The 26,072-nt window shown below is 40.0% G+C and overlaps 1 protein-coding gene across 6 annotated transcripts in view; it reads right to left on the bottom strand.

The window, feature by feature from the left end:
- TRIM44 (tripartite motif containing 44) overlaps positions 1–26,072 on the bottom strand; it is a 150,384-nt gene that overhangs the window by 52,180 nt on the left and 72,132 nt on the right. For 2 of the 6 annotated variants that reach the window (XM_073216407.1, XM_073216406.1), the window contains exons 3-5: positions 16,432–16,674; positions 13,697–13,773; positions 2,112–2,131 (exon numbers count right to left, since the gene is read on the bottom strand). In XM_073216407.1, the coding sequence (XP_073072508.1) occupies positions 2,112–2,131; positions 13,697–13,773; positions 16,432–16,674 (340 nt within the window). Of the gene's footprint in view, positions 1–2,111; positions 2,132–13,696; positions 13,779–16,431; positions 16,675–26,072 lie in introns of all 6 variants that reach the window. The other 4 variants (XM_073216408.1, XM_037020029.2, XM_037020026.2 and 1 more) reach the window with 3 other exon arrangements.

The raw sequence follows: 26,072 nt of genomic DNA, 5'->3' as shown, positions 1-26,072 counted from the left end.
CTTGTTTGAACTATCTTTCTGGGGAAGAAGAAGTTCTAGGGCTCCACTTGGCCTGGATTTTAAGGAGTTAGAACTATTCTTGAGAATAGAAAAAGGAGTGCCAAGGAGATAATTTAAAGAGTTTATCTAAACCAAAGGTTTGTGCAAAATGGTGAAAATTTTGTCAATAACTAGAGAATATGTTGATTTAGGCTCTCATCATCACTAGCCTCATCTGACTTGTCTTCCAGGCTCTAGTGTTGATCCACCTCCAATTAATTTTCTATTCTGCAGGCAAGGGACACTACCAAAATGCAAATCTACTTAGGTTGATTCCTGTTAAAATTCTTTAATACCTTCCCACTGCCTGCAGGATAGAACTCAACTACCTTAGAGAGGCCTATGAAGCCCTACATGATCTGGAATTTGCTTTCTTTTTTCCACTCTTCCGTTGTCTAGAGCTTTTATACAAGTTGTTCCCTCTACCTAGAACAACCCTACCCCTGCTCATCCTTTGCCTGCCTTCTCAGCTTTGAGACCTCTGTTTATATATAACCTTTTCTGGTAAGCCTTCCCTTATCCTCCAAGACTGACTTAGAAGCACTTCCTAAAGGAGTCCAAACATCATTTAATTACAGCACTCCCCCCAGTAAAAGTGCCTGGTTATATGCTTGTCTCTCCCACTAGACTTAGAATCCACAAGGACAGAAGCCATGTTTGGCTTAATTATCATTGTATGTAGCACAGTGCTTGATATATAGTAGGATCAGAGGAAAAGAAAGAGAGGGCAAGAAGGAGGAAGGGAAGAAAAGAAGGCAGGAAGGCAAGAAGGGAGGAAAGAAAGATAGAAAGGAGGAGGGAAAGAAATGAATTACGACCCAGAGGGAGCCTGTTTCTGAGAATGGCTGAAAGATGGAATATGAAGAGATTTCCTGAGGCTCTATTGGTTTAAAGGAGGGTGGCTGATGCACAGTAGACAAGAAACTTGATCTAAGCTGAGAACCACAGTTCCCAAAGGAGGGAAGCTGGCAGAGATGCAGATGCAGGATAACATTTGGCACTAAGGAAGGGTCTCAGGATGTGTAGAGGTGGATGGAAAAAAGAAGGAACTGTAGAAGAAGAGCCAAATCCTGGCTCTAGTAAGATAACCTTGGACAATTAATTCTGCTTCTTTCAAAATGAGAAATTTGAACTCGGTAAGTAATTTTCAAGCTGAGTTCTGAGAAACCCTAGGTTTCTGCAAAAGCCCCTCAGGGTCTATTTTAATCAAGAAAGAAGGTTTACCAGTGGTGTGACCCCCCCCCCCCCAACTTAACCAGATAAAAACTGTTTCTAGTACACTGAGATTCTACTTAAAGCCCATTTGATATAAAGGTGCCTCTACTAAAACTAAAGTTTGAGTAGTGGTGGCCTGGATTATCTTTCTGATACTTTCCAGCCTTAACAGTCCTTGTGACAGAGGGGACCTGTCTGGACAATGCATTTACTTTGTACAAATGGCTCTTGATTGTGTTGATGGAACAGCTGCAGCATTTCCTAGAGCCTGTTCTCACTGCCTGAGCAGAATGAGAGCAAAGGAAAGTCCAAAGTCCAGGTTCAATGCAAGACTGGGACAATCATGAGAGGCACTTTTAAATTATGTGTGGTGATACAGAGGCAGAAAGGAGCATTTTTTTTTTCTCAACAAAATTTTGTGTATCTATGACCTAGGATTCACTAAACAGGTGTCTTGAGTCAGACACAAGGATAAGGTCAGAAACAAATACTGGAACCAGAGCCCATTAAAGTGCAAAAGTTTATCTAGTCAGTCCACCTGATAACCTAATTACTATTCAAATATAGTGCCTACTCTTCTTAACAAGGTATTCTGAATGTGCTAAAAAATAAAGCAAAGTTACTGTTGTTACATATTTCAAAGTCTACCTTTATCTGAAGTTTACAGGCAGGAAATGGCATAGATGGGGAGGGAGTTGGGAGACTTACAAAATAAGATCTTCAAAGCTCTGGCTTAAAATGGAGATCCCTTTTCTGTGCAGTTCCTTGACTGTCTGTATTTTATAGGGCATTAAAAGGCCATAAATGTCACTCTACTTCAGTTCTGAGAACAGACAGCAGCAATAATATGGTCTTACCTGGGTCCTTCCTCGAAACCCTAAAAGAAACAGAAAGAGCATTAGAAATCAGCATTGGTAGAGACCAATTTAGAACTTTATTTTCCCTCTCCTCTCCCAACCTGAAAGCAAGGCTTGCGCTTTTATTTTAACAGAGACAAACCAGTATGAATCTAAGGGTTACGACAAGGGCTAAAATGCCCAGCAGAGTTGGACTGATAATTTGCCCATGCAAGCAGAGCAGCGAATGCACAGACCTAGGGGGCCTAAATAATAGCCTTGCTTTTTATTTGTATGGCTGGCAGTATTTAGCTCTGAGCAGACCGAGAGCCCAAAATAGCATCGGGTCTTAAGTAAAAACTGACCTTCTCCAAAAGCACTAAGTTGTTTTCCTCAAAGACTCATTTCTGCTTTTGTCTACGAATTTTTTCTCCAAACACAAACCAGTACTTTAATACACAGCACACTATGGTAGAAAGGGCACTGAACCAGGACTCAGGAAATTGGGATTCTAGTTCAAGTTCTGTTATTTCTTAGCTATATGCCCTAGGGCAAGCTAATTAATTAATCTGGACCTTGGTCTTCTCCTTTGTAAAATGGTAATTCTGGCATTTGATGATCTACATCACTCATCAAACAATGAGTTTTCTCTTTTTCTCAGCCATTCTTTGCAAAACAATGTATGAGGATTTTTTTTCCAGGTACTGTGTTCTTTGAACCTAACTTTATCAATGATCACAGCAGATTCCTTTGAGCCTCTTTCTGTGACCAAACAAAATTTTTACAGTAATTCTCAAGCCTCTTCCAAGGGACTTCATTCTTCCTTTCGGTGACAGGGTATCCTTTATATTCTCTTGAGCCATTCAGAGTTGGTCTCAGTCGAGAATGTTTTCCCTAGCTGCTGTTAACTCCTTAGAGAATTTATTTGATTGCTGATTGTTTCTATAGATTATTAAGGAGAATAAGCCCTGGAGTCAGATACTCTGGGTTCAAATCCAGCTCCCTCAGTTGGTGTATTACCCTGGTTAAGTTATTTTGCTTCTCTTAACTTCAATTTCTTATGGGGTAATAACTGTTCCTGTGTCATAGGATAGTATGAGGATTAAATAATGTGCACAAATGTCAAGCACAGTGCCTAAGATACAGGATGCACTTACTAGGGATTATTATCAATATTAGTGACAATTCAGTATGATTCATTAAGAAGCTACATGTGGGCACTCAAGGTAAAAGATAAATAAACCATTATGATCTAACCTTCTAGGAGCTCCCATTAAGGAGCAGGGGAAACAGACAGAAACAGACAGAAAATGAACTATGACTAAATAATGTGTTCAAGGGCTCCACAAAGACATAAGCAATGCTTTGAGAGGCAAGGGAAGTGGTAAACACTGCCTCTACTGGCAAAGCATTGTGGGAGGCTTCACAGAGAAGGTAGCATTTATACGACCCTGTGAGGGGTAAGCAGGATTTTCCCAGGATGACAACAGAAGATAAGAGGGAAAGGCACTGGACTAGCAAGAGCAAAGGCACAGAAGTTTAAGAAACTGTATGTTTATAGAATTTTGAGTTCTGTGAAACTAGAGAAGGAGAGGTGAGGGTGGCAGAGGTGTAGAGTGGGGGGTTGGGAGGGCAACTGAGGTAAAGGGAGACTGCCAGGGCACAAGCCTAAAAGGAAAGCTGCAGCCACAAAAGTGATTAAATTCAGATTACACACTGCAGGTTGGATTAGAAGGGCATTTTTAGCAGACTGTTAAGGATTTGCCATACTGATAAGGGTGCTAATCATCTATACTCAATGTGAGAGAAGTAGAACAAGTGGAAGGAGGGAATAGGGATGGTGATGGTGAAAGCTTTCTTTGCATTTTGATCAACTAGCATGACTTTATGGGGACTATAATCTGGTAAGAAAAATTCATATAATTTAAATTTGAGTTACATAACTATCAATGACATAATTAAACCTTAACACAATTTTTCAATTATCTTTGGATGTTAAAACATAATTGTTTAAGAGAACTTTTTAGAAAAAAGTATCCAAACTTTCTCACATGATTCAGAGCAAGTCCTCCTCACAATCACAAAACTTGGTGCAATGGCTAAGAGATGGGCTTTCTGAGTTAGAGAAACATGGCTTCAAATTCTGGTTTCTCAATTCCAACAGTGCAGCTTTTGTCAATAACTTTACTTTTCCAAGGTTCGGCTTCCTCATCAAAACAGGGAGATCCTAATTCTTACCTCACACGGTGGCTACAAGGATTAAAATCAGTGAGAAAATGTGTGTAAAACACTAAGCAAGTGTCTACTGCATTGTAAGTGTTCAACAAAAGGTGGCTATTACTGTATTTTTCCTGAATTGTTAATTAATAACATTTTTAGGGAGGTTGGGGAAGGACAGAGAAGATGAGACACAAGATTTTGTTTTACATTAGTCCATTTCTGCTGCTTACGGGTATGCAGTTCTTTACAGAAACAACAATGACTATCATAAAGTATGGGTATGATCAGGGTAAGAGTTTCACTGTTGACCAAATGAATAAATAAATGAACAAAAAGAGAAAATACGAATCACAAAGCAATTGTGAATAGATCAGCAGACATTCGGAGGATTGCTCATCTTGCTAGTAAAAAGTGTGCACATGCTATTCCTGCTGCTCAAAATGCACATCACTATTCTAAAAGCCTAGTGAATTCCTATCCATCCTTAAAGATCAAGCCTCACTCAGAAATTTTTCCTCACTGAAAGACTAAGTGGAGTAATTCTACTCTGTCCTCCACATACATATGGATCACACTTCTGGGGCTAGTACTGAAAGCAGAAAACCAACAGTGACAGCACTATACAGTGTCTCCCTCTTTGGATTTCAAATCTTTGAGAATAGAAACTGTGTGTTGTTAACCTCTTTGTTCACTGCACCTAGCACAGCATAAGGCACATAATTCAGGAAAGGAGACGAGGGAGATATAAGTAGGATTTAAGGTTAATTTCTCCCATTATGAGTGAATTCTGGTTTCAGAGAATATTAGAACTGAAAGCCTGTTAAACACCAACTTTCATTTAAATGACGTGTTAGATTAAGCAATGCTCTCAAATCCCTCCATAAAACATTCTCAATTCTCTCAGCTGTTGGGCTACACTTTAAAAGAAACTTTCAGTCCTACTTCTACTGGTGGAAATGTATGTTCATCTAGAATTGAACAACTTTGATTCTAAACTTGTTTATATCAGTTGAACTTATAATTATGATGGCACATGCTATTAAATAACAAAAAATGAGTGCAAGGGAGAACTGTTGCTTGAGTTGTTGATTGTTGCTTCCATGAAAACTAAGTTGAATACTTCCAAAGTACTCAATAATGGTGAGTTACTTAAAAATTGCTACTAATTTTGATGTAGGGAAGACATACGCAAAATATTAGAAAAAATAAAGTTCAAAAGCCTACATTCAGTTCACTTCAAATGTTATCCTCCTCACTATAAAGTGACTGAAATTGGACCTTATAAACAATGCAATATGGGTGTGGTTTATGCCAGAAATATACTCTACTTCCAAACAGCAAACCTATATTTTCAAAGAAAAGGCCTTGACTCAGAATCGAAGACATATGCAGAAACATATTTCAAGTTTAAAATAAATTTTTAGGGTATTAATGTATTATTTTTAATGATTTACTCATTTGAACTAACTTTTTCTAAGATTATCTTACTGCAGCTCAGTACTCTTAAAACTAGACAAAAGATGGAAATACTCATGCAAACAAAAAAGATATACCATTTTTAATATTTGATTTTGGCAAAGACTTTTATGAAAGATATAACTAAATTCAGGCAAAAAGTGAGATTTTCAAAACTGATGATGAAAATGTACACAGAAAAATTATTCTGTGGACAGTTTACAACTATGCAGAAGAGCCTAAAAAATGTTCATACCTTTGACTCAATCAGTAAGTACTTGCAATTTATAAACAAAAACATTTACTACAGGATTACAAATGAAAATAAGAAGCTGGAAATAACTTAAAATGAGGTAAAAGTTCAGGATTCAAACATTATGTTCATGAAGATTTCTAGTAATAGGAAAATTTAAAATATGTTAAGAAAAAATGTGAAGAGATGACAAGTGTTAATTTTATTGTGGTAATAATCTTGTATGTATCAAATCATCACATTATATACCTTAAACTTACAGATGTTCTATGTCAGTAATATCTCAATAAAGCTGGAAAAAAAACCCCAAACACACACAAAAAAGAAAAAATGGGACAAATAGAATATCCAGTGATAACAGTTAAGTGTGCTATGTTTACTTTCTGTTGTGTCTATAAGTTTTAACCATTCTATAATGATTAAGAAAGAAATAATTTTATTTAGTTATTTGAAGAGGGAATGGACTACATCTTATTAGACCTGTGGGACCAGTGCTGAAACTCCTCCCTTACCCTATATTTTATAATATAAACAAAAAAGATTTATTAAAAATACATTATTAAAAAGAAATGTCACCAGGAAACCTTGTAGTCTTTGGTTTCTTTCAACCAGAAGCTTTGTCATTCCACTTGATCTAATTAAACCAATCTGAATTGAAGTTTTCTTAAATAACACACTGTGTTAATGGACTGTTTTTAAAATAATCTTCATGAATCAAAGGCAAATAGCACTTTGGAAGGTGGGATATCTAGACTTTTTGTTTCTGACAGCTTTATTGAGGTATAATTTATAATGTCACAAAATTACTTCTTTTAAGTTTATATTCAATGACTTTAAGTAAACTAACAGTTATACAATTGTAATCACAGACTTGCTTGAAAACTGTATTTACACATACATAAAATTATGATTGTCTTTTCCTTCTTAATTTCCTAAAAGCATATGAATGTTTAAGCTGAAATTATAACTATCCTACAGTGTTTTTAAGATGCATATTTTATACATATGACAACAATAACATGAAGGACATGGTAAGGGGGTAAACTGGCCTATGCAGTTTCAAGGTATCTACATTTTAGGTGAAGTGGTATGATGTTAAGCAGACTGAAAATTCAAGGATATATAAAACCACTCATAAAAACCACTAAAATAATACGAAGTAATAGAGTGAAAGTGCCAATAGACATACTAAAATGGAACTCAAATAATTATATTCCCAAAATCCAAAAAAGACAAGAAAAGGCAATGAAAGGAACAAAAACAGAGGGACAAACATAAATCAAATCATGACATGATAGACCTAAATTAAACCATATTAATAATTTAAATGTTAACAGACTGCATGCTTCAATTAAAAGGCAGAGATTATTAAAATGGGCAAAAGAATAAGACACAGCTATATGCTGCCTATGAGAGACATGCTTTAACAATACAGATAGACTGAAAGCAAATGGATGGAAAGAGATATAACATGAAAACAGTAAGCATAAGATTGGATTGTTTCTACTAACATTAGATAAAATAGACATCAAGACAGAGTATTAACAGAGGAAAGAGAGACTTTTCATAATGATTTAAAGATCAGTTCATCAGGAAGACATAAAATCATAAACATGTATTTTCTTAATGATACAGCTTCAAAATACCTGAAGAAAAGTTAACAGAATTAAAGGAAGAGATATATAATTCCTTAGTCATATTTGGATATTTAACACCACTCTCTCCATGACTGATAGAACATCTGGATACAAAAATCAGTAAAAATATATATTAGCTGAAGATCTAATTATTTTATAAAATACTACACCCCAAACTATAAAATACATATTTTTTAGGTGCATATATGCATTCACCAAGACAGACCATATTCTAGGCATAAATCAATAAACAGTAAAAGATTAAAATCATTCAGAATATGTTCTTTGACTGAAATGGAACTAAATTACAAATGAATAACAAGATATGTAGGAAAATCTTTAACATTTGGGAACTAAACAACACTCTCATAATCAATGAGTAAAAAGAATAAATAACATAATAAAAAAAAGTCCAAACTGAATGATAATGAAAATACAACATAACCAAAGTTGTAAGATTTAACTAAAGCAGTGCATAGAGGCAAATGTATAGCTTTAAAAGTTTACATAAAATCAATGATCTATGAAGCCAACAAAAAGAACAAGGTAAACTCAAAATAAGTAGAAGAAAATAAAAGCAGATATAAACAAAATAGAAAACAAAGAGTAAAATTAGCAAATCAAAGTTAGTTCTTTAAATAAGACCGACCACTAATAAAATACTAGACTAATAAATGAAAAAATGGGAGCGAATCACAAATTATCAATAACATAAGTGAATGAAGGGTTATCATTCTAGAGGCTACAGTTAAAAAATAATAAAAAATTATGAATAACTTTATACTAAGAACTACAATTAGATGAAAATGACAAATACCTTGAAAATTAGAATGCAAATTATAAACAAATTATATCAATATAAGGTGACAAAAAACTGAACTGGTTATCAAAAACTTTCACATAAAGAAACTCCAGGACAGATGGTTTTGCTGGTAAATTATGACAAATATTTAAGAAAGAAATAAATCCTACATAAACTTTTTCAGAAAACAGATGAGGTAGGAATAATTCTCACCTTGTTTTCTGACACCAGAATAACCACAATATGAAAGCCTCACAATATTATAAAACTATAAAATTACAGAGGAATATCCTTCATTCAAATACAGACATTATTTTTTATATGTCATAATATATAATTTAAAAATTAAAACATTAACAATTTATAACTTATAATTATACTAATAAATACTGATGAATTATAAATTATAGTAAAATGATTTTAATATTTAAAATATTAATAAATTGAATAAGATATAATGACCATGGGGATGTTTATCTCAGGAGTGTAAGGTGGACTTACTATTGTAAAATTAACCAATGTAATCAATCATTATAATAAAATAATGGAGAAAACACATATAATCATGTCAACAGATAGAGAAGAAACATATATCATGCTCATTCAAATTACTGTTCCCATAGTTCATGTGTCATTTCTTTCTGCCTACTCTGCTTTCAAGATTTTTGCTTTGTCCTTAGTTTTCAGAAGTTTGATTTTGATGTGTCTGGGTATAGATATCTTAGTTTATCTTGCCTAGGTTTACTCAATTTCTTCTATCTCTAGGTTTATGCCTTCAGTCAGATTTTAGAAGTTTTGAGTCATTATATTTACAATTTTTTTTCACCCCCACCTTCCTTTTCTTTCCATTACTGGACATGGATGACATATATGTTAGATCTTTATCGTACCACAGGTCCCTGAGACTCAGTTCAATTATTTTTCAATCAATTTTTTTGTGGTTGTTCAGACCGAATTGGTATCTTCAAATCTATGGATTTTTTTCCTCTGTTATCTGCAATTTGCCACTGAGCCAATCCAATGATTTTTAAGTCAGTTATTTTACTTAACAGTTCTAAAATTTTAAAATTTTTATTTTATAACTTTTTAAAGTATAGTTAATATACAATAGTATGTTGATTTCAGGTATATGACACACTGATTCAACAGTTACACACATTATTAAATCCTCACACCAACTAGTAGCAGTTACTGTCAACATAGAAAGATGTTACAGAACCACTGACTATATTTTCCATGCTGCACTTCTATACCCATGACCAACTTATATTATGATTAAGATTTTGTGTCTCTTTAAACCCCTCATCCATCCCACCACCTCCCCCAAGCCCTCCCCCATGGTAAACAACATTCACTTTTCATTGTCTTTAAGTTTACTGCTGTTGTGTTCATTTTGTTCTGTTTTATTTTCAGATTTCACATATAAGTGTAATCATATGGTATTTGTGTTTATCCACTTGGCTTATTTCACTTAGGATAATACCCTCTAGGTCCATCCATGTCATAAATGGTAGGAATTCTTTTTTTTCTAGGGCTGAATAATATTCCATTGTGTATATGTACTACATCTTTATCCATTAATCTACTGACGGACACTTCAGTTGCTTCCAAATGACACCTTGGTTACTGTCAATAGTGTGGCAATAAACATAGGGATGCATATATCTTTTGGAATCAGAGATTTTGTTTTCTTCCAGTAAATTCCTAGGAGTGGAGTTACTGGGTCTTATGGTATATCTATTTTTAGTTTTTTGAAGAACTTCCATACTGCTTTCCATAGTGGCTGGACCAATTTCCATTCCTACCAACAATGTCACTGATTGTGGTTCCCTTTTCTCCACATCCTTGCCAACACTTGTTATTTCTTGTCTTTCAGATAGTGGCCATTCTAACTGGTGTGAGGTGATACCTCATTGTGGTTTGATTAGCATTTCCCTGATGATTAACAATGTGGGGCATCTTTTCATGTGCCTATTGGCCATCTGTATTTCTTCTTTGGAAAAATGTTCAGGTCCTCTGCCCATTTTTTAATTGGGTTATTTGTTTTTTTGGTGTTGAGTCATATGAGTTCTTTTTATTTAACCACTTATCAGATAAATTGTTGACCAGTATATTCTCCCATACTGTAGGCTGCCTTTTTGTTCTGTTGATGGTGTCCTTTGCTGTACAGAAGATTTTTACTGTGTTATACTCCCATTTGTTCATTTTTTATTTTGATTCCCTTGCCTGGGGTGACGTGTCTAGAAAAAATCGTTCATACTTATTTATGTTCAAGAGATTTTTGCATATGTTTTCTTCTAAGGGTTTTACGGTTTCATGTGTTACACTTAGGTCTTTAATCCATTTTGAGTTTACTATTGTGTATGGAGTTAGATTATAAACAAGTCTCATTCTCTTGCACGTAGCTGTCTAGTTTTCCCAACATTATTTATTGAAGAGGCTGTCTTTTTCCCATTGTATATTCATGGCTCCTTTATCATATATTAATTGATCATATATGGGTGGGTTTATTTCTGGGCTCTCTATTCCATTGATCTATTGATCTGTTCTTGTGCTAGTCCCATACTGTTTTGATTACCATAGCTTTAGTCAGAGAGCATAATACCCCCCATCCTCCCCTCCCCTTTGTTCTTCTTTCTCAGGATTCTTTTGGCTATTTGGGGTCTTTTGTGGTTCCATATAATTTTAGAATTATTTGTTCTAGTTCATTGACAACTGCTGTTCGTATTTTGATAGGGTTTGCAATGAAGTTGTTAATTGCTTTGGGCAGAGTGGCCATTTTGACAATATTAATTCTTCCTATCCATTAGCACAGTATAGATTTCCATTTATTGGTGTCTTCTTTAATTTCTCTCATGAGGGTCTTATAGTTTTTAGAGTACAGGCCTTTCACCTCCTTAGTTAGGTTTTTCTCTAGGTATTTTAAAGTTCTTGATGCAATTGTAAATGGAATCGTTTTCCTGATTTCTCTTTCTGCTAGTTCATTGTTAGAATATAGGAACACAATAGATTTCTGTGTATTAATTTTGTACTCTGCAACTTTGCTGAATCCAGTTATTAGTTCTAATAGTTTTTTAGTGGAGTCTTTAGGGTTTTCTATGTATAATACCATGTCATCTGCAAATAGTGGTAGTTTTACTTCTTCCTTACCAGTTTAGGTAATTTTTATTTATTTATCTTGTCTGATTGCCGTGGCTAGGGCTTCCAGTATTATGTTGGATAAAAAAGTAATGAGAGTGGACATGATTGTCTTGTTTCTGATCTTAGAGGAAAAGGTTTCAGCTTTTCACCATTCAGTATGATGTTAGCTGTGGGTTTGTTGTACATGGCCTTTATTATATGTTCCCTATATAACCATTTTGATGAGAGGTTTTATTATGAATGGATGTTGAATTTTGTCAAATGCTCTTTCAGCATCTATTGAGATGATCATATAGTTTTTATCCTTCCTGTTGTAGGTTTAGTTTCACTGAAGAAAAATATTTAAGAACATATCCATCTACAGAAGTCCTTTTAATTTATCCTGCAAGGCCAGTTTAGTGGTGGTGACTTCTTTTAATTTTTGTTTATCTGGGAAGCTTTTAATCTCTCCTTCAATTCTGAATAAATGATAACTTTGCTGGGCAGAGGATTCTTGGTTGTAGGTTCTTCACTTTCAGTAAATTAAAAAGTTCATGCCACTCCCTTCTGGCCTGTGAAGTTTTTGCTGAGAAAGCTGCTATAGCCTATGGAGTTTCCCTTGTAAGAAACTATCTTCCTCTGTCTTGCCATTTTTAAGATTTCTCCTTATCTTTAATCTTTGCTATTTTAATTACTACATATCTTGGTGTTGATTTCCTGGGATTCCTTTTCGTAGGGGCTCTCTGTGCTTCCAGGACCTGGGTGTCTACTTCTTTCCCCAGATTGGGGAAGTTTTTAACTATTATTTCTTCAAAGAGACTTTCTACTCCCTTGCCTCTCTCCTCTCCTTCTGAGGCTCCTAGTATGCAAATATTGTTTCACTTGGAGTTGTCACACAGCTTTCTTAGCATCTTCCCAATTTTAGAAATTCTTTTTTCTGTCGGTTTCTCAGGTTGGTTGTTTTCTCTATTCTCCTTCTCATTGATTCTTTGATCTACTTCTGTCAGTCTACTATTCATTCCCTCCATTGTATTTTTCATTTTAGTTACTATATACTTCAGCTCTGAGTGGCTCCTTTTCAAATCTCTGCCTCTCTGGCACACCTCTCTCTGGCACACTGCCCACTGCTGGTAAATCTTTCAAACTGCTGTTTCCATGTTAGGTCTCAGCAGGACTGATGGAGCATGCCTGTCCTCTGCAAGCAACAGGAGTCTCAGTCTCCCAGAGTGCTCCAACTCTCCCTGGAATCCAGCCCCATTAATCACCAAAGCCCAATGCAATGTGGACTCAAGTTCCCAGAGAAGATCTCCAGGGCCACATGAGCAAGATTCCTGAGTGCTTTCTCTTCCTGCTTAATTCCTCTCCCTTGTGGGCTGGGATGTGGGAAGGGCTTGGGTCCCAATTGAACATGGCTCTCCCACTTCATCCTTCTCAATATGGTTTTCTTTTCTTTACCAGGTGTAGATGGTCTGTTCCACAGTCTTCAGGGTTAGTTATATATGCTATAGTTACCTCCTTGTTGTGTACATGGGAGGAGGTTTCTTCCTTGCAGTCCTACTATGCCACTTTTTCCCTACCTCTCAGTTCTAAAATTTTTATTTGATCCTTTTTTATATCTTCTATTTCTTTGCTGAGATTTTCTAAATTTTTAAATTTATTTCCAGAGTATTATTGCTCATTGAAACATTTTTATAATAGTACTTTCGAAATCCTTGTCCGATAATTCCAAAATCTGTGTTACCTTGATGTTTATATCTACTGATTGTCTTTTATCATTAGAGTTTTTACTGGTTCTTGGTGTAATGAGTAATTCTGGACTGCATCCTGGACATTTTGAGTATTATTAGAATCTGGATCCTATTTAAATCCTAGCAGGCAGTCAACCTGTTTAGGTTCAGAACACATCCTAGATTGCTTTTGTGGACTATGGTTCAAAAGTCAATTTAGTTTATAAAAAATCCACAGTGCTATTCTAGTCTGTACCTGCTCAGATGACAGGACTCCATTCTATAGCCTCCATAGTGCTAGCTGCAAAGGAGGAAGGGCACCAACTTACTACTATAGGGCAAGAGTGGATGATATGATTCCACCCACTGACTCAGTTAGAGAGAGGCATTACCTAGTTGATGTGGGGTGAGAGAGAGGAGTTAAAGCTCCATCAGTGGCTTCCACAGGGAAGGGGTGCAGTTTTTCTTCCTGTACTGAAGGCAGGGGTAGAAGTTAGAGTTCCACCTATAGGCTCCATGGGAGATGGGCACCACTCACTACTGAGAGGGGCAGGGGCAAAGACAGAAGCCACACTTTTATCTAAAGTCTCCATGGAGAAATAATGGTAACTTATTACTGTAGAGCAGTGTATAAAATAGGTTTTCACCACACTGGTTCCATAGCCAGCTGGGGCTGAGAAGGGGTACAGCTTTATGAAGTTTGTCTCCAGAGTAGGCAGGTATTGTCAAAAAGTTTCTCTACAGCAGAACTATCTTTTTCCCAGTGCTTTGGTTAGAGAGAGAAGACTTTTCTTGGAGATTTTCTTTTTGTCTGTGCCCATTAATGCTTCCAATTTGCAGGACCCTCAGGCCAAAATAGACAGGAAGCGAGAAAAACCCCAGAGAACTAATTGCCATGCGGTTCCTCAAATCTCAAGGTCCCTGGTTAGTATGCCAAGTTTTCTCTACTTTTTAGAGCCTTCTGGTGAATAACTTAGGCATTTTGTCCAGGAATTCTTGCTGTAATTAGTGGAAGGAGTAAAAATGAAATGTATTTATACTCCATTTTGTTTAGAACCAGAAAAAAATGTTTTTAAATGCATCAAAAAATAAGAAGCATTGAGGAGTGAAAGGCTGGCAAGTTGACTATGTATATATATATGAAGTTTGTATATATATATATATATATATACAGTGAATTAAGTATAGTAAAATGTTAATGGTAGAATAGAGGTAGAGGTATATGGATATAATCTGTAAAGTCCTTTCAACTTTGCTGGAATCTTTTGGCCCAATTAAAAATGTAGGTAATTAAAAAAAATTCATACCATGCAAAAGGAAAAAAATTCCTCTGTTGAGTGAAAGAGAAGTCCTGGAGATTTGCTCCGATCAATAAGTTACCAGATTAGTTGGAACAAGAGGCTATTAGATAATAACAGTTCTCTGTAAAAGCTCTAGCCAGCTGAATGGTACTTTTTGTTTTCAATAGCTTTTTTTATCCACAGACTAGTCCTTAGGCTTTGTCAGCTTTGTATCCCTAACAGTAATTCCATCAGAGTTAACAAGCATAGTGCAGTTGAGAAGCTGAAGTACTTAAAGAATAGTTAATACTGGGGAGGGACTAAATTAATTGTTTGAAATAAGAATAAAAAAGAGGGAGATGTCTCTCAAAATTAAACCTTTATTTTTGAAAAACAATCTAATCAACACATAGAATAAATGTGGGTTCCAATTTGCAGGGTATTTGGGACAGAGTTAGGCCATTGGTCACTTTGGTTAACTCTCATCGAACTTTTTGTTTATTAAAATACAAAGTGACCATCTCTACAATATAAATGGTCTTAGGAATGCTGTTGAGGACTCTGGTTCTCCTCATTCTTCCAACAGGTATCAGTGTGACTCTTAGCATATATGGGCATGAAGTAGGGAAGAAGCGCAGACACTGGAATAGAATGGACTTAAATTTGAATCCTGGCTCCATTTTCTACTAACTAAATGACATTGGGTCAGTGTCTCAATGGTTCTCTGCACCTCAATATCCCATTTGTAAAACAGAAATAATGAACGCTGATATGAGAATTAAATGAAATGATGAATATCAGGTACTCTGCTGCCTGTCTAGAAACCTCTTTTGGCATACTCGTAATTCTGGGGAAGATTAAATGAAAAGAACAAGAGCTATTCTTTCACTGATGAAAATTAATCAAAAGCCTTTGATGAGGGAAGCAAATAACTGCCCAGTGCTCTCACATTTCTCGTCAGGATGGCTTATACAGTATCTGCCTCCTGGATTATACCTTGGCTCTTCTGTTGGCTGGTTTATTCTGTAGCTAGGCTTTCCTGGGCCAAGGCAAGATTCCTAGTTAAGGCTGAGTTCACTGAGTCAGCAGCAGTCCTGGAAAGTCCACTGGACCACCCTAGGTTTTCTTCTAGAAGGGACTACCCTAAACCTGTCTGGCATAAGCTTGACCAGAATTTTGAACACAATGCTATGAAATCTGATGAATCATAGGCTCTCTCCCCTCTGGCTGAAATACAAATTTATAATTTTTTAAATGACTGCCTTAATTTTTAAAAAAATATATTTGAAAATCCTGAATGTGTTGTTGGCAAAATGCCTAAGACCCTTTTATCCCTATTACAAAATAATGATGAATATAGTAACTAACACTTGTATAGTGACTCAACATTTATCTTGTGTTTCATTCAGTATTTTGATCCTCACAATGCTGTTGCCCATATGCCCCTCTTAATCCAACAGTTATTCCCCCAATTTATGCAGTTGGCTCCATATAAAAACCAGCCTGAGGGTCCTTCTCACTATTTACAACTTGAAATCTGTCATTTGCCCTCTTCTCTGGCTCCAATATCTGGCTTCCTTCCTTAACTGTCATTGGAATTTGCTCTATTGACTATACACCTTTAAGTCATGGTGGACAAATATTTTGGCAGACTCAGTTGCTAGGTGTAGGCCCTAGTAACTGATACTTCCATACTGGTTCACATACCAGTCTAAACTCTTACACATCATCTAAGCTTTTAACACATGCATGTTTAGAAAACACAAGGGAGGATTCCCAGAACTAACCAACATGCAGCCAGTTTTCTATTTCCCCTGCTATTAATAATTGTAGGCATTCTCTTTTACCTCTAGAGCCTTTGGCTCAGCTGATTCATTAGAGGTATCAAGTTGTTCCTTGGCTTGGGCCATCTGAGTCATCAACCTATCCATGTGGGATTGGATATCTGCCAGTATCTCAGTCACATGAGCCGTGGCCATCGCTTCCTGGATGTCCACTAGATGAAGGGCCTTCTGTTCCTCATCAGCAATCACTTTCTGAACTTTCTTAAATTCCTGCTGTATAAATTCCTTCATCTGGTCCTGGGTTACCTGCAGAAACAGACAAGTAAGAATAAGTTGGAGAATACAAAGAAATGGGAGGGTAGAACTTTTACTATAACTGCTAGGTAGCCCTGGGCAAAAAAAAAATAAACTACAGTTCTTGTCTGATCCTGAAGTTTATAAAGAATATCCTCTCTTAACATTTTGCTTTTTTCATTCTTTAGAAAGTAGTTCCTTGTCTACCCTGTTTGCTTTTCCTTTTGTTCATTTTTATACCACTAAAGCATGACTACTTTTTAAAAATGTAATAGATGAATGTATATTGTAAAAAATGAAATTCCTCTTCTTTTTCCATCCCAATACTATTTTCCTTTTCAGATGGTAATAACTATTAACAGTTTGGTATGAATCCTTCCAGTCATTTTTTTATCTAGTCATATATATATATTTATATAGACGATTCTTTTGTTTTTATATAAACCGATCAGAACATACAGTTCTGTGTCTTATTTTCTACCTAAAATATGTTAGTACATATAGATCAACTTCATTCTTTGTATCATATTTAATGTCTACAGGATATGGACATATATACATATGCATATTTATATATAAATAAAAGGATACATATACATTAAATATTTCCCTTCTAAATGGAAATACAGGATATTTCCAAATTTTGCAATTACAAATGACACAGCAATGAACATTCTTGGACATACCTCTTAATATTTGCATATGAGTTTCTTTACAGACCTCTGGAGTCACTGAGTCAATTTATATATACTCTAAAAATGCTGACTGATAATGCCAAACTATCCTCCAAAAAAGATACATCAAGAATATTCTCACAACAGTGTGTGAAAGTAAGCATTTCTCTACACCCTCACTAATATTGGATAAAATCAAGCCTTTGAATTTTTACACTCTGATGGGTGAAAATACTATTTTATTTTGCAACAACTGGGCAGAGAGATAAAATGTGTGAAGGCTCTATTTGGCTAGGGTATTAGGCAAACAAAGTGGGAATCTACCAAAATAAGAACTTCCTGTATTATCAGTAGGTACTTATTGATATTTCTTCATAACCATGTTTATTTTATGACTATTTTTAAACAGCTATGCATATTGAGTAGCTGAGGTAGAGAACAGATAAAAGGTAGAACAGTAGATGAAAAGAGAAAGGCCAACAGAGAAGTTTAGAGCTGAGAGGGAATGCAGATGTCATCTAAGTGAACCCCTTTCTTTCACAAATAAGGAAACAGATGCAGCTGCAAACTTGCAGGGGATTCAGAGGACCTCAATCTTCTTGTTCCCAGTCTGGGGCTCCGTTCATTATTACAGTCTGTCACAAAAGAAGTCAAACTGGGAAAACCTAAAAAGGAGACTGAAGAAGAGAAAGATGAAGGGACAGGATAAGATGAGGCCATTTTTAGTTAATCTCTTAAAAATGAGAAGAGGCTTGACTTGATAATAGGGGGAGTCTAGTAATCATAATCTTGTTTAAGTAACTGTACATTAATGATAGAAAAAAAATTATATATAAAAAAATGAGAAGAGGCTTGATACTTAAAGCAGCTTTTCTAACATTGCCATAAGAACGTCAATGCAAAATACTGTATGGCATGTACCTACTCACACATATCAAGTGACATAAGCTCTCAGGAATTCATATGCTCTCTGCAGGTACTCTCCTTGGTGCTAAATAAAAGGGAAGGGGAATGTTAAATGTTAATGTTCCTGCAAATTCTGTATCAGATTGAGAACTGTAATTTGTGTTTATGTAATTTCTTTTTATTTTTGATGTGTATATTAGTGTGTATATTGTAAACCTATTATGTGTTATGGTGATCATTTATCAATCTATCTCTACACTTGGTATAAATTAGGTCTTCTGAGTCCTAGAACCTTCTTTTACAGACTGAACCTAGGAAACTTTAGCTAAGAGATGAATTTTTCTCAATGCCTGAGAAAATCTCTTACTAGCTCCAAGTGACCATAAATGCAGATCATAATAAAAACTGACTTGCAACCTATTTTACTAGACCTCACATACACATGTAGTTTGAAGTTAGGAAGCGACATCACAGTCAGGAAAGGTATGGAACAGAAGACAGTAGGTGACTAATTCATGGTTTTAAAAAATTAAATTCACTATTTCCTATTGCTTCACATAGGTTTTTCAACCTTTATTTTATACAGATTAGGCCCACAAATGAGAAATGAAAGCAGGATAATCTACTCTATAAATCTTTATGCCTCCTTCTTACTCCTGTTCTCTACTAATCAACAAATAAGTATTCTCCAACTTAGTTCAAAATAGAAAGAACAAACTTACGGGTCATGGCATCCATTCAAACACATGTTTTCACTTTTATGTGGAATCTAATGAACAAAACAAATTAACAAACAAATGAATTGAAACAGACTCATAAACAGAGAACAGACTGGTAGTTACAATAGGGCAGGGGGGTTGAGAGGATGCATAAAATAGGTGAAGGGAAAAAAAATTAGTGAGAATGTTTGATATGGTGATCTTGGCAATGGTTACACAAATGTATACACATGTCAAAACTCATCAAGCTCTACACTAAGATTTAGACATTTGATTGTACGTTCCACAATATAAAATTTTTTTAATTAAGAAAATAAATTCAGAGCCAAAAGGAGAGACACACTGGGGTGCTGGGCATGTGGTGGGTTGAACTTCACAGTTCTCCAAGAGCAGAAGGCCCTTCACATCAGCATGTGCTACCCGGAAGCCACTGATATCATTTCTGAGTAGGTTTCTTAGAACTTCTTCAACCTCTATCCTGCAGCTCCCCCAAGATAACACTGATAGTCTTATACTCTTGACTACACTACATGCAGTGTTACATGAGAAGAGAAAATCCCACATACACAGAGAAGAGAGATGGCTGCATGTGCCACAGAATGATCAAACTGGTGATGTAAAAATGTTTCTTTTTTAAAGGATCTACAGTAATTGTCAGACATTTTTAAAGCCAAAGAACTTCCCTCATCCCAAATAAAATCTTAATGTAGAACCCCAAAATATAATAGAGCCAAAAGTAAAACTACTCTGGTTAAAAGAAAAATATCCCCTTCCTTCTTGAAGTACTTCCTAGGGCACTGGTAATGGTCTCCAGGAATTCTCACCTGAGGGATCGAGGTCCTCTATGAAGGGTCCCCACCAGTAAGATGGCGAACTTCCGGCTTCTTTTCGGGGTCCTCGGTTCCCGCCGGCGCCACCTGAAGCCCAATCACCTCTCGCCCCCCTCCCAATCCCAGCACCTAGCCAACAGCCACCAGCCCCGTAGAAGTAACACCACAATCACCCTATGCCCCATCCTATATAACCCAGTACCTTTCCCTAATAAAGCGGAACTCTCCGGTGAATTGCTGTTGTGTGTCGCTCCTTTCCTTTCATTGGTGCCGAAACCCGGGAGACGGGACACCCCAACTGGGCCCCGTCTTCCCCCAACACCAGCAGCAGCTTGCCCTCGTCCTCTTTTTCCGGCGCTGGCTCATCACACTCACCACTCCTCTCTGGCCTTTAGGTAAGTTTCCCCCCCCACCCCCACCCCCCGGGGTGGGCCACTCTTCCCTGAGCTATTGCAGTGCCATTGACCGTGATCATCCGGCAAGGCCCTGACGCTCGGGGACGAGGAGGGAACGCTCCCCGCCTCAGGCCTTCACAGCTGCGGCGGACCCTCAGGCCCCTCCTCCAAAAGCCATAAACCCCCGCCTCAGCTGAAACTTTTTAAGCAAAATTTCCCCGGGCTGGGCCACTCTTCCCTGAGCTATCGCAGTGCCATTGACCGTGATTGTCCGGCAAGGCCCTGATGCTCGGGGACGAGGAGGGAACGCTCCCCGCCTCAGGCCTTCACGGCTGCAGCGGACCCTCAGGCCCCTCCTCCAAAAGCCATAAACCCCCACCTCAGCTGAAACTTTTTTAAGCAAAATTTCCCCGGGGTGGGCCACTCTTCTCCGAGCTATCACAGTGCCATTGACCGTGATCGTCTGGCAAGGCCCTGACGCTCAGGGACGAGGAGGGAACGCTCCCTGCCTCAGGCCTTCACGGCTGCGGCGGACCCTCAGGCCCCTCCCCCGACAGCCATAAATCCCTGCCTCAGGCCTTCACGGCTGCGGCGGACCCTCAGGCCCCTCCTCCAAAAGCCATAAACCCCCACCTCAGGCCTTACAGCTGCAGCAGACTCTCAGCCCCCCCCCCCAACAGCCATAAATGAGGTGACTCCTTTGCGGATGAGAACGCTCCCTTTCCCGCCCCCTCCTCCTTCTGTTCCGTCCACCGAAACCTGTTTGGTCTGCCGAAAACGCCCAGCGCTAGGTACCTCGTGACTCCGGCACTCTGCCTTCTTAGGGAAGTCTGGGTGACGACCCACACTTCCCAAGAAATTCCGACTCGTATACGAGTTTCCGCAGACCACCAAGGATCATCGGGGACGCCCTTTGTCTCCTTGTGGTCTGCCTCCAGTCCGAGGATCCCCGTTCGTCTTCCCCTGTTTGTCTCCTTCTCTGTCCTTTAGCCATTTTGTCTCCTTGTGGTCTGCCTCCAGTCCGAGGATCTCCGTTTGTCTTCCCCTGTTTGTCTCCTTCTCTGTCCTTTAGCCATGGGAGCCTCCTCATCCCTCCCTGAAAGTTCACCTCTTGAATGCCTGCTTAAGCATCTAGCTACCCTCTCCCTGACGCCTGATATAAAACCAAAACTTCTCCGTAAATATTGCTCCCAAGATTGGCCGACATACCCCCTAGACAATAACAACCAATGGCCCGCAGGGGGAACTCTTGATCCTAACATCACTCTCAATCTCTTTAACTACTGCCAGCGCCTGAAAAAATGGAAGGAGATTCCCTATATCGAAGCTTTTCGCCTCCTAGCTCAAAATCCCAGCCTCTGCACCACCTGCTCCCCGCCCCAAGTTCTCCTAGCCTGCAAGCCGTCTCCCTCCCCTCCACACACTCCCAGTCTCTCTTCAATTACCTTTGACCCGGCCTACGAGCCTCCACCATACAGACTTCCCCCTTCAGCCCCTCCCCCTCCTACAACCCCTCCACCCTCCGCCGCGGCTGCCGCCTCTTTCCCCATGGCAGAAGCCTCCCGTCCTCTCCCTTCCCCTTCTTCTCCTACAACAGCCCCTCCCCCTTCCTCTACCGCCGCCACCGCTGCCGCTTTCCCCGGGGCAGAAGCTTCCCATCCTCTCCCTTCCCCTTCTCCTCCTACAACAGCCCCTCCCCCTTCCTCTACCGCCGCCACCGCTGCCTCTTTCCCCTCGGCAGAAGCTTCCCATCCTCTCCCTTCCCCTTCTTCTCCTACAACAGCCCGTCCTCCTTCCTCTATCGCCGCCGCCGCCGCCTCCACCCCCGCAGAAGCCTCCCATCCTCTCCCTTCCCCCTCCTCCACCATCTCCTCCTGCACCTCACCACCTCCTCCTCCGTCCCCCTCACCTTCCCCCCTCCTGCAAATCGAGCCTGAGCCTTTCAGCCCCCCTCTAACTAAGTTCCAAGAGCCTCGTCCGTCCTTGCCCCCTCAGATTCGGTCCCGAGAGCCTCCCAAAATTATCGCGGCTTTGCCCCCATTACCTGTTTCCCCTGCACAGACTGAGCCAGAACCCTTCAGTCCCCCTCAGACTCGGTCCCGAGGGCCTCCCAAAATTATCACCCCGCTCCGGGAAGTAGCAGGATCCGAAGGCATCTTGCGCGTTCACGTCCCTTTCTCCTTAGGAGATTTAGCCCAACTAGAGAAACGCCTAGGTTCCTTTTCCACTGATGCCACGACCTACATCAGGGAGTTTCAATGGACCCTCCAGTCTTACAGCCTCACGCATCATGACATTTTCATGCTCCTGGCCAATACTCTCCTCCCTGAGGAGCGTAGACGAGCTTGGGACTTCGCCCAAATGCATGCTACCGAAACCCACAGGACTGACCCCACCTGTCCCCCTGGTCCCACTGCTGTCCCCGAACAAGACCCACACTGGGATTATAACACCGCTGTGGGTCTCCACTCTCGAGATATTTCTGCCTCCTGCTTAATAGCAGGTCTAAAAAAGGCAGCTCGTAAAGTAGTCAATTTTCAAAAGCTCCAAGACATAATTCAAAAGAGAGACGAAACCCCCTCCGAGTTCTTAGATAGACTCACTCAAGCCCTATTACAGTATACCAGCCTGGACCCAGAAACACCTGAAGGAAGACAGGTCCTTATGACATACTTCCTAGCTCAAAGCTACCCCGACATTAAAGCTAAACTCAAAAAGTTAGAACAGGGCCCCGCTACCCCACAGACTGAGATCCTAACAGTGGCCTTTAAAGTCTTCCATAACCGGGAGGAGGAGAAAGAACGCCGTAAACAAAAAGCTGATCAGGCCAATTTCCAGATGTTGGCCCAGCTGATAAAACCACAACCTGGGCGCCCCTCTACAGACAAGTCCCCCCCAGGAGCTTGTTTCAAGTGCGGAAAGGAGGGACAGTGGTCAAGGGCGTGCCCCTCCCCCAGATCTCCTACCACCCCATGCCCCAGATGCCACAAAAAGGGCCACTGGGGGTCTGATTGCCCAACCACCCGAAGGGGAGGCTGGACGAACAACCCCCATCCTAAGCCCACCATAGTGGGGCTGGCAGAAGAAGATTGACGGGGCCTGGGGGCTTCTCGCCCGACCATTTCCATCACCAAACAGGAGCCCAGGGTTACTTTAACAGTAGACGGTCGCCCCATCTCCTTCCTCCTAGATACAGGAGCCACCTTCTCAGTCTTGCGAGAATACCGGGGCCCTACCACGCCAGCCATTACTCCTATAGTCGGGGTAGGAGGTAAACAGATTTTCCCATTAAAACCCCCCCCTTTTATGCACAATCCTAGACAGTCCCATACCTTTCTCCCACTACTTCCTAATTATGCCCCAGTGTCCCATCCCTTTACTAGGATGGGACATCCTTTCCCTCCTCCACATTTCCATAACTATATCCACTCCCACAGCCCCCAGTACTCCCTTTCTGATGGCCCTCATAGCCGACAACCCCCTCTACCCAATGAAAGCTCCAGTTCTGCCCTTATACACCCTGTAAATCCCAAAGTTCGGGACATTACAAGCCCCTCCATGGCCCTATGTCCCCCTGCCTCTATCAAATTACGTGACCCCTCTCAGTATATCTGTCAGGCCCAATACCCCCTAACCACTTCAGCCCTCATAGGCCTCCAACCCATCATTCAAGATCTCTTAAACAAAAACTACCTCAGACCCACTCACTCCCCATTTAATACCCCCATATTAGCTGTTAAAAAATACAACGGATCTTTCCGCCTTGTCCAAGACCTTCGCCTCATCAACATAGCCGTTGTCCCTATCCATCCCTTAGTTCCAAATTCATACACCCTTTTATCGCAGATCCCTGCTTCTGCATCCCACTTCTCAGTCCTAGATCTCAAGGACGCATTTTTTTCTATTCCTCTAGACCCCTCTTCCCAAGATTTTTTTGCCTTCACCTGGACGGACCCATACACCAGACATTCTGTACAGCTTACTTGGACAGTTTTACCACAAGGCTCCCGAGATAGTCCCCATATTTTTGGACAAGTCCTAGCTCAAGACCTCAAACAGTTTCACCATGATCACCCCGAGTCCACTTTATTACAATATGTAGATGATCTTCTGATCTGCAGTCCCTCATGGGAACAGTCTCAACTTGACACTGCGTCTCTACTTAACCTTCTAGCTTCCAGAGGTTACCGAGTATCCCCTGTCAAAGCTCAAATCTCTTCCCCTTCTGTCACTTACCTTGGATTCCTTCTGTCTCAGGAAAGAAAGTCCATTACCTTAGACAGAAAACGACTCCTCTCTGACCTGCCCGTTCCCAAAACCAAGACAGAAATCCTTTCCTTTCTAGGCTTGGCTGGGTATTTTAGAGCGTGGATCCCTAACTTCTCCCTGTTGGCAAGACCCCCATACGACCTCAGCAAGGGCCCCCCTGAAGAACCATTATCATCCTCACCCCGACACTCCTTCATTAAGCTCCGTCAAGCCCTTGTAGAAGCTCCAGCTCTCCATCTCCCTGATTTGTCAAAACCCTTCTCATTATACATTCATGAGAGGTCCAGTCAAGCTCTAGGAGTCCTAGGCCAATATTATGGCCCATCCTTTGCCCCAGTAGCTTATCTCTCCAAGCAATTAGACCCCACAGTTCGGGGATGGGCCCCCTGCCTACGGGCATTAGCCGCTGGACAGCTCTTGCAGAAAGAAGCTCATAAACTAACATTCGGAGCGCCCCTTACCATTCTGTCCCCACATCACCTAAAAGATCTCTTAACCTACAAAAGTTTACAGACTCTCCCCCCCTCCAGACTCCTGACCTTACTGTCCTCTTTCCTCCAAAATCCAAACATTTCTTTCCTCCCCTGCCCGCCCCTAAATCCGGCCACTCTTCTTCCTCTGCCCTACTCTCCTCATACTCCCTCGCATGATTGCCTGGAAGCCCTTCACAACTTCCTTCCGTTCCACTCCACGATCTCCGAAGGAGCCCTCTCACACTCCGACCTCATCTGGTTTACTGATGGGTCCTCCTTTAAACATGAGGGCACCCACTACTCAGGATATGCAGTAGTCTCCCTCGAAGATGTCATTGAGGCATGAGCCCTACCCCCTGGTACAACCAATCAGCAGGCTGAACTCATTGCAGCCACCAGAGCTTGCACTCTGGCCCGGGACACGTCTCTCACATTGTACACTGACTCCAAGTACGTATTCCACATTCTCTTGTCCCACGCGGCAGTATGGAAAGAACGAGGCCTCCTCACCACAAAAGGGAATTCCATAACTAATTCAGCCTTAATTACTAAACTTTTAGAGGCTTCACAACTCCCACACCGACTAGGCATAGTCCACTGCAAATCACATCAAAAAGATGACTCCCCCATTGCAAGAGGTAACAAGGCTGACAGAGTAGCCCGGTCAGTTACCCTATCAGAAAACGCACCAGATAACAATCCATCTGCCCTTGCAGTTTTAGCCTTATCACAAGACGCCCTCTGCTCTCAGGACAAAGAGTCTCTCTTCCGCCTCTTACATGACCTGTTCCATCCCAGCCCCCAATCCTTAATCCATTTTTTACAATCTTTTTTTCCTCTCTCTCCTGAAGACAAAACACTACTTAACCAAATCACCTGCAAGTGCACCATCTGCCAACGCACTAACCCTAATACCCCCCTCAAAGCTCGACCCTTCCCGGCTCATCAAGCAAGGGGTAATGTCCCCGCTGCAGATTGGCAAATAGACTTCACTAACATGCCCCCTGTATGACGTACCAGATACCTACTCGTGCTAGTAGGTACATTTTCAGGATAGGTCGAAGCTTTCCCCACCACTAACAAACGAGCATCCGTAGTTGCCTCTATCCTCCTCACCCAGATCTTTCCTAGGTTCGGGATGCCC

Source organism: Manis javanica, chromosome 11, assembly GCF_040802235.1.
Source record: "Manis javanica isolate MJ-LG chromosome 11, MJ_LKY, whole genome shotgun sequence".
NCBI lineage: Eukaryota > Metazoa > Chordata > Mammalia > Pholidota > Manidae > Manis > Manis javanica.
Note: the sequence above shows the minus strand (reverse complement) of the source record. Positions and strands in the feature narration are given on the sequence as shown.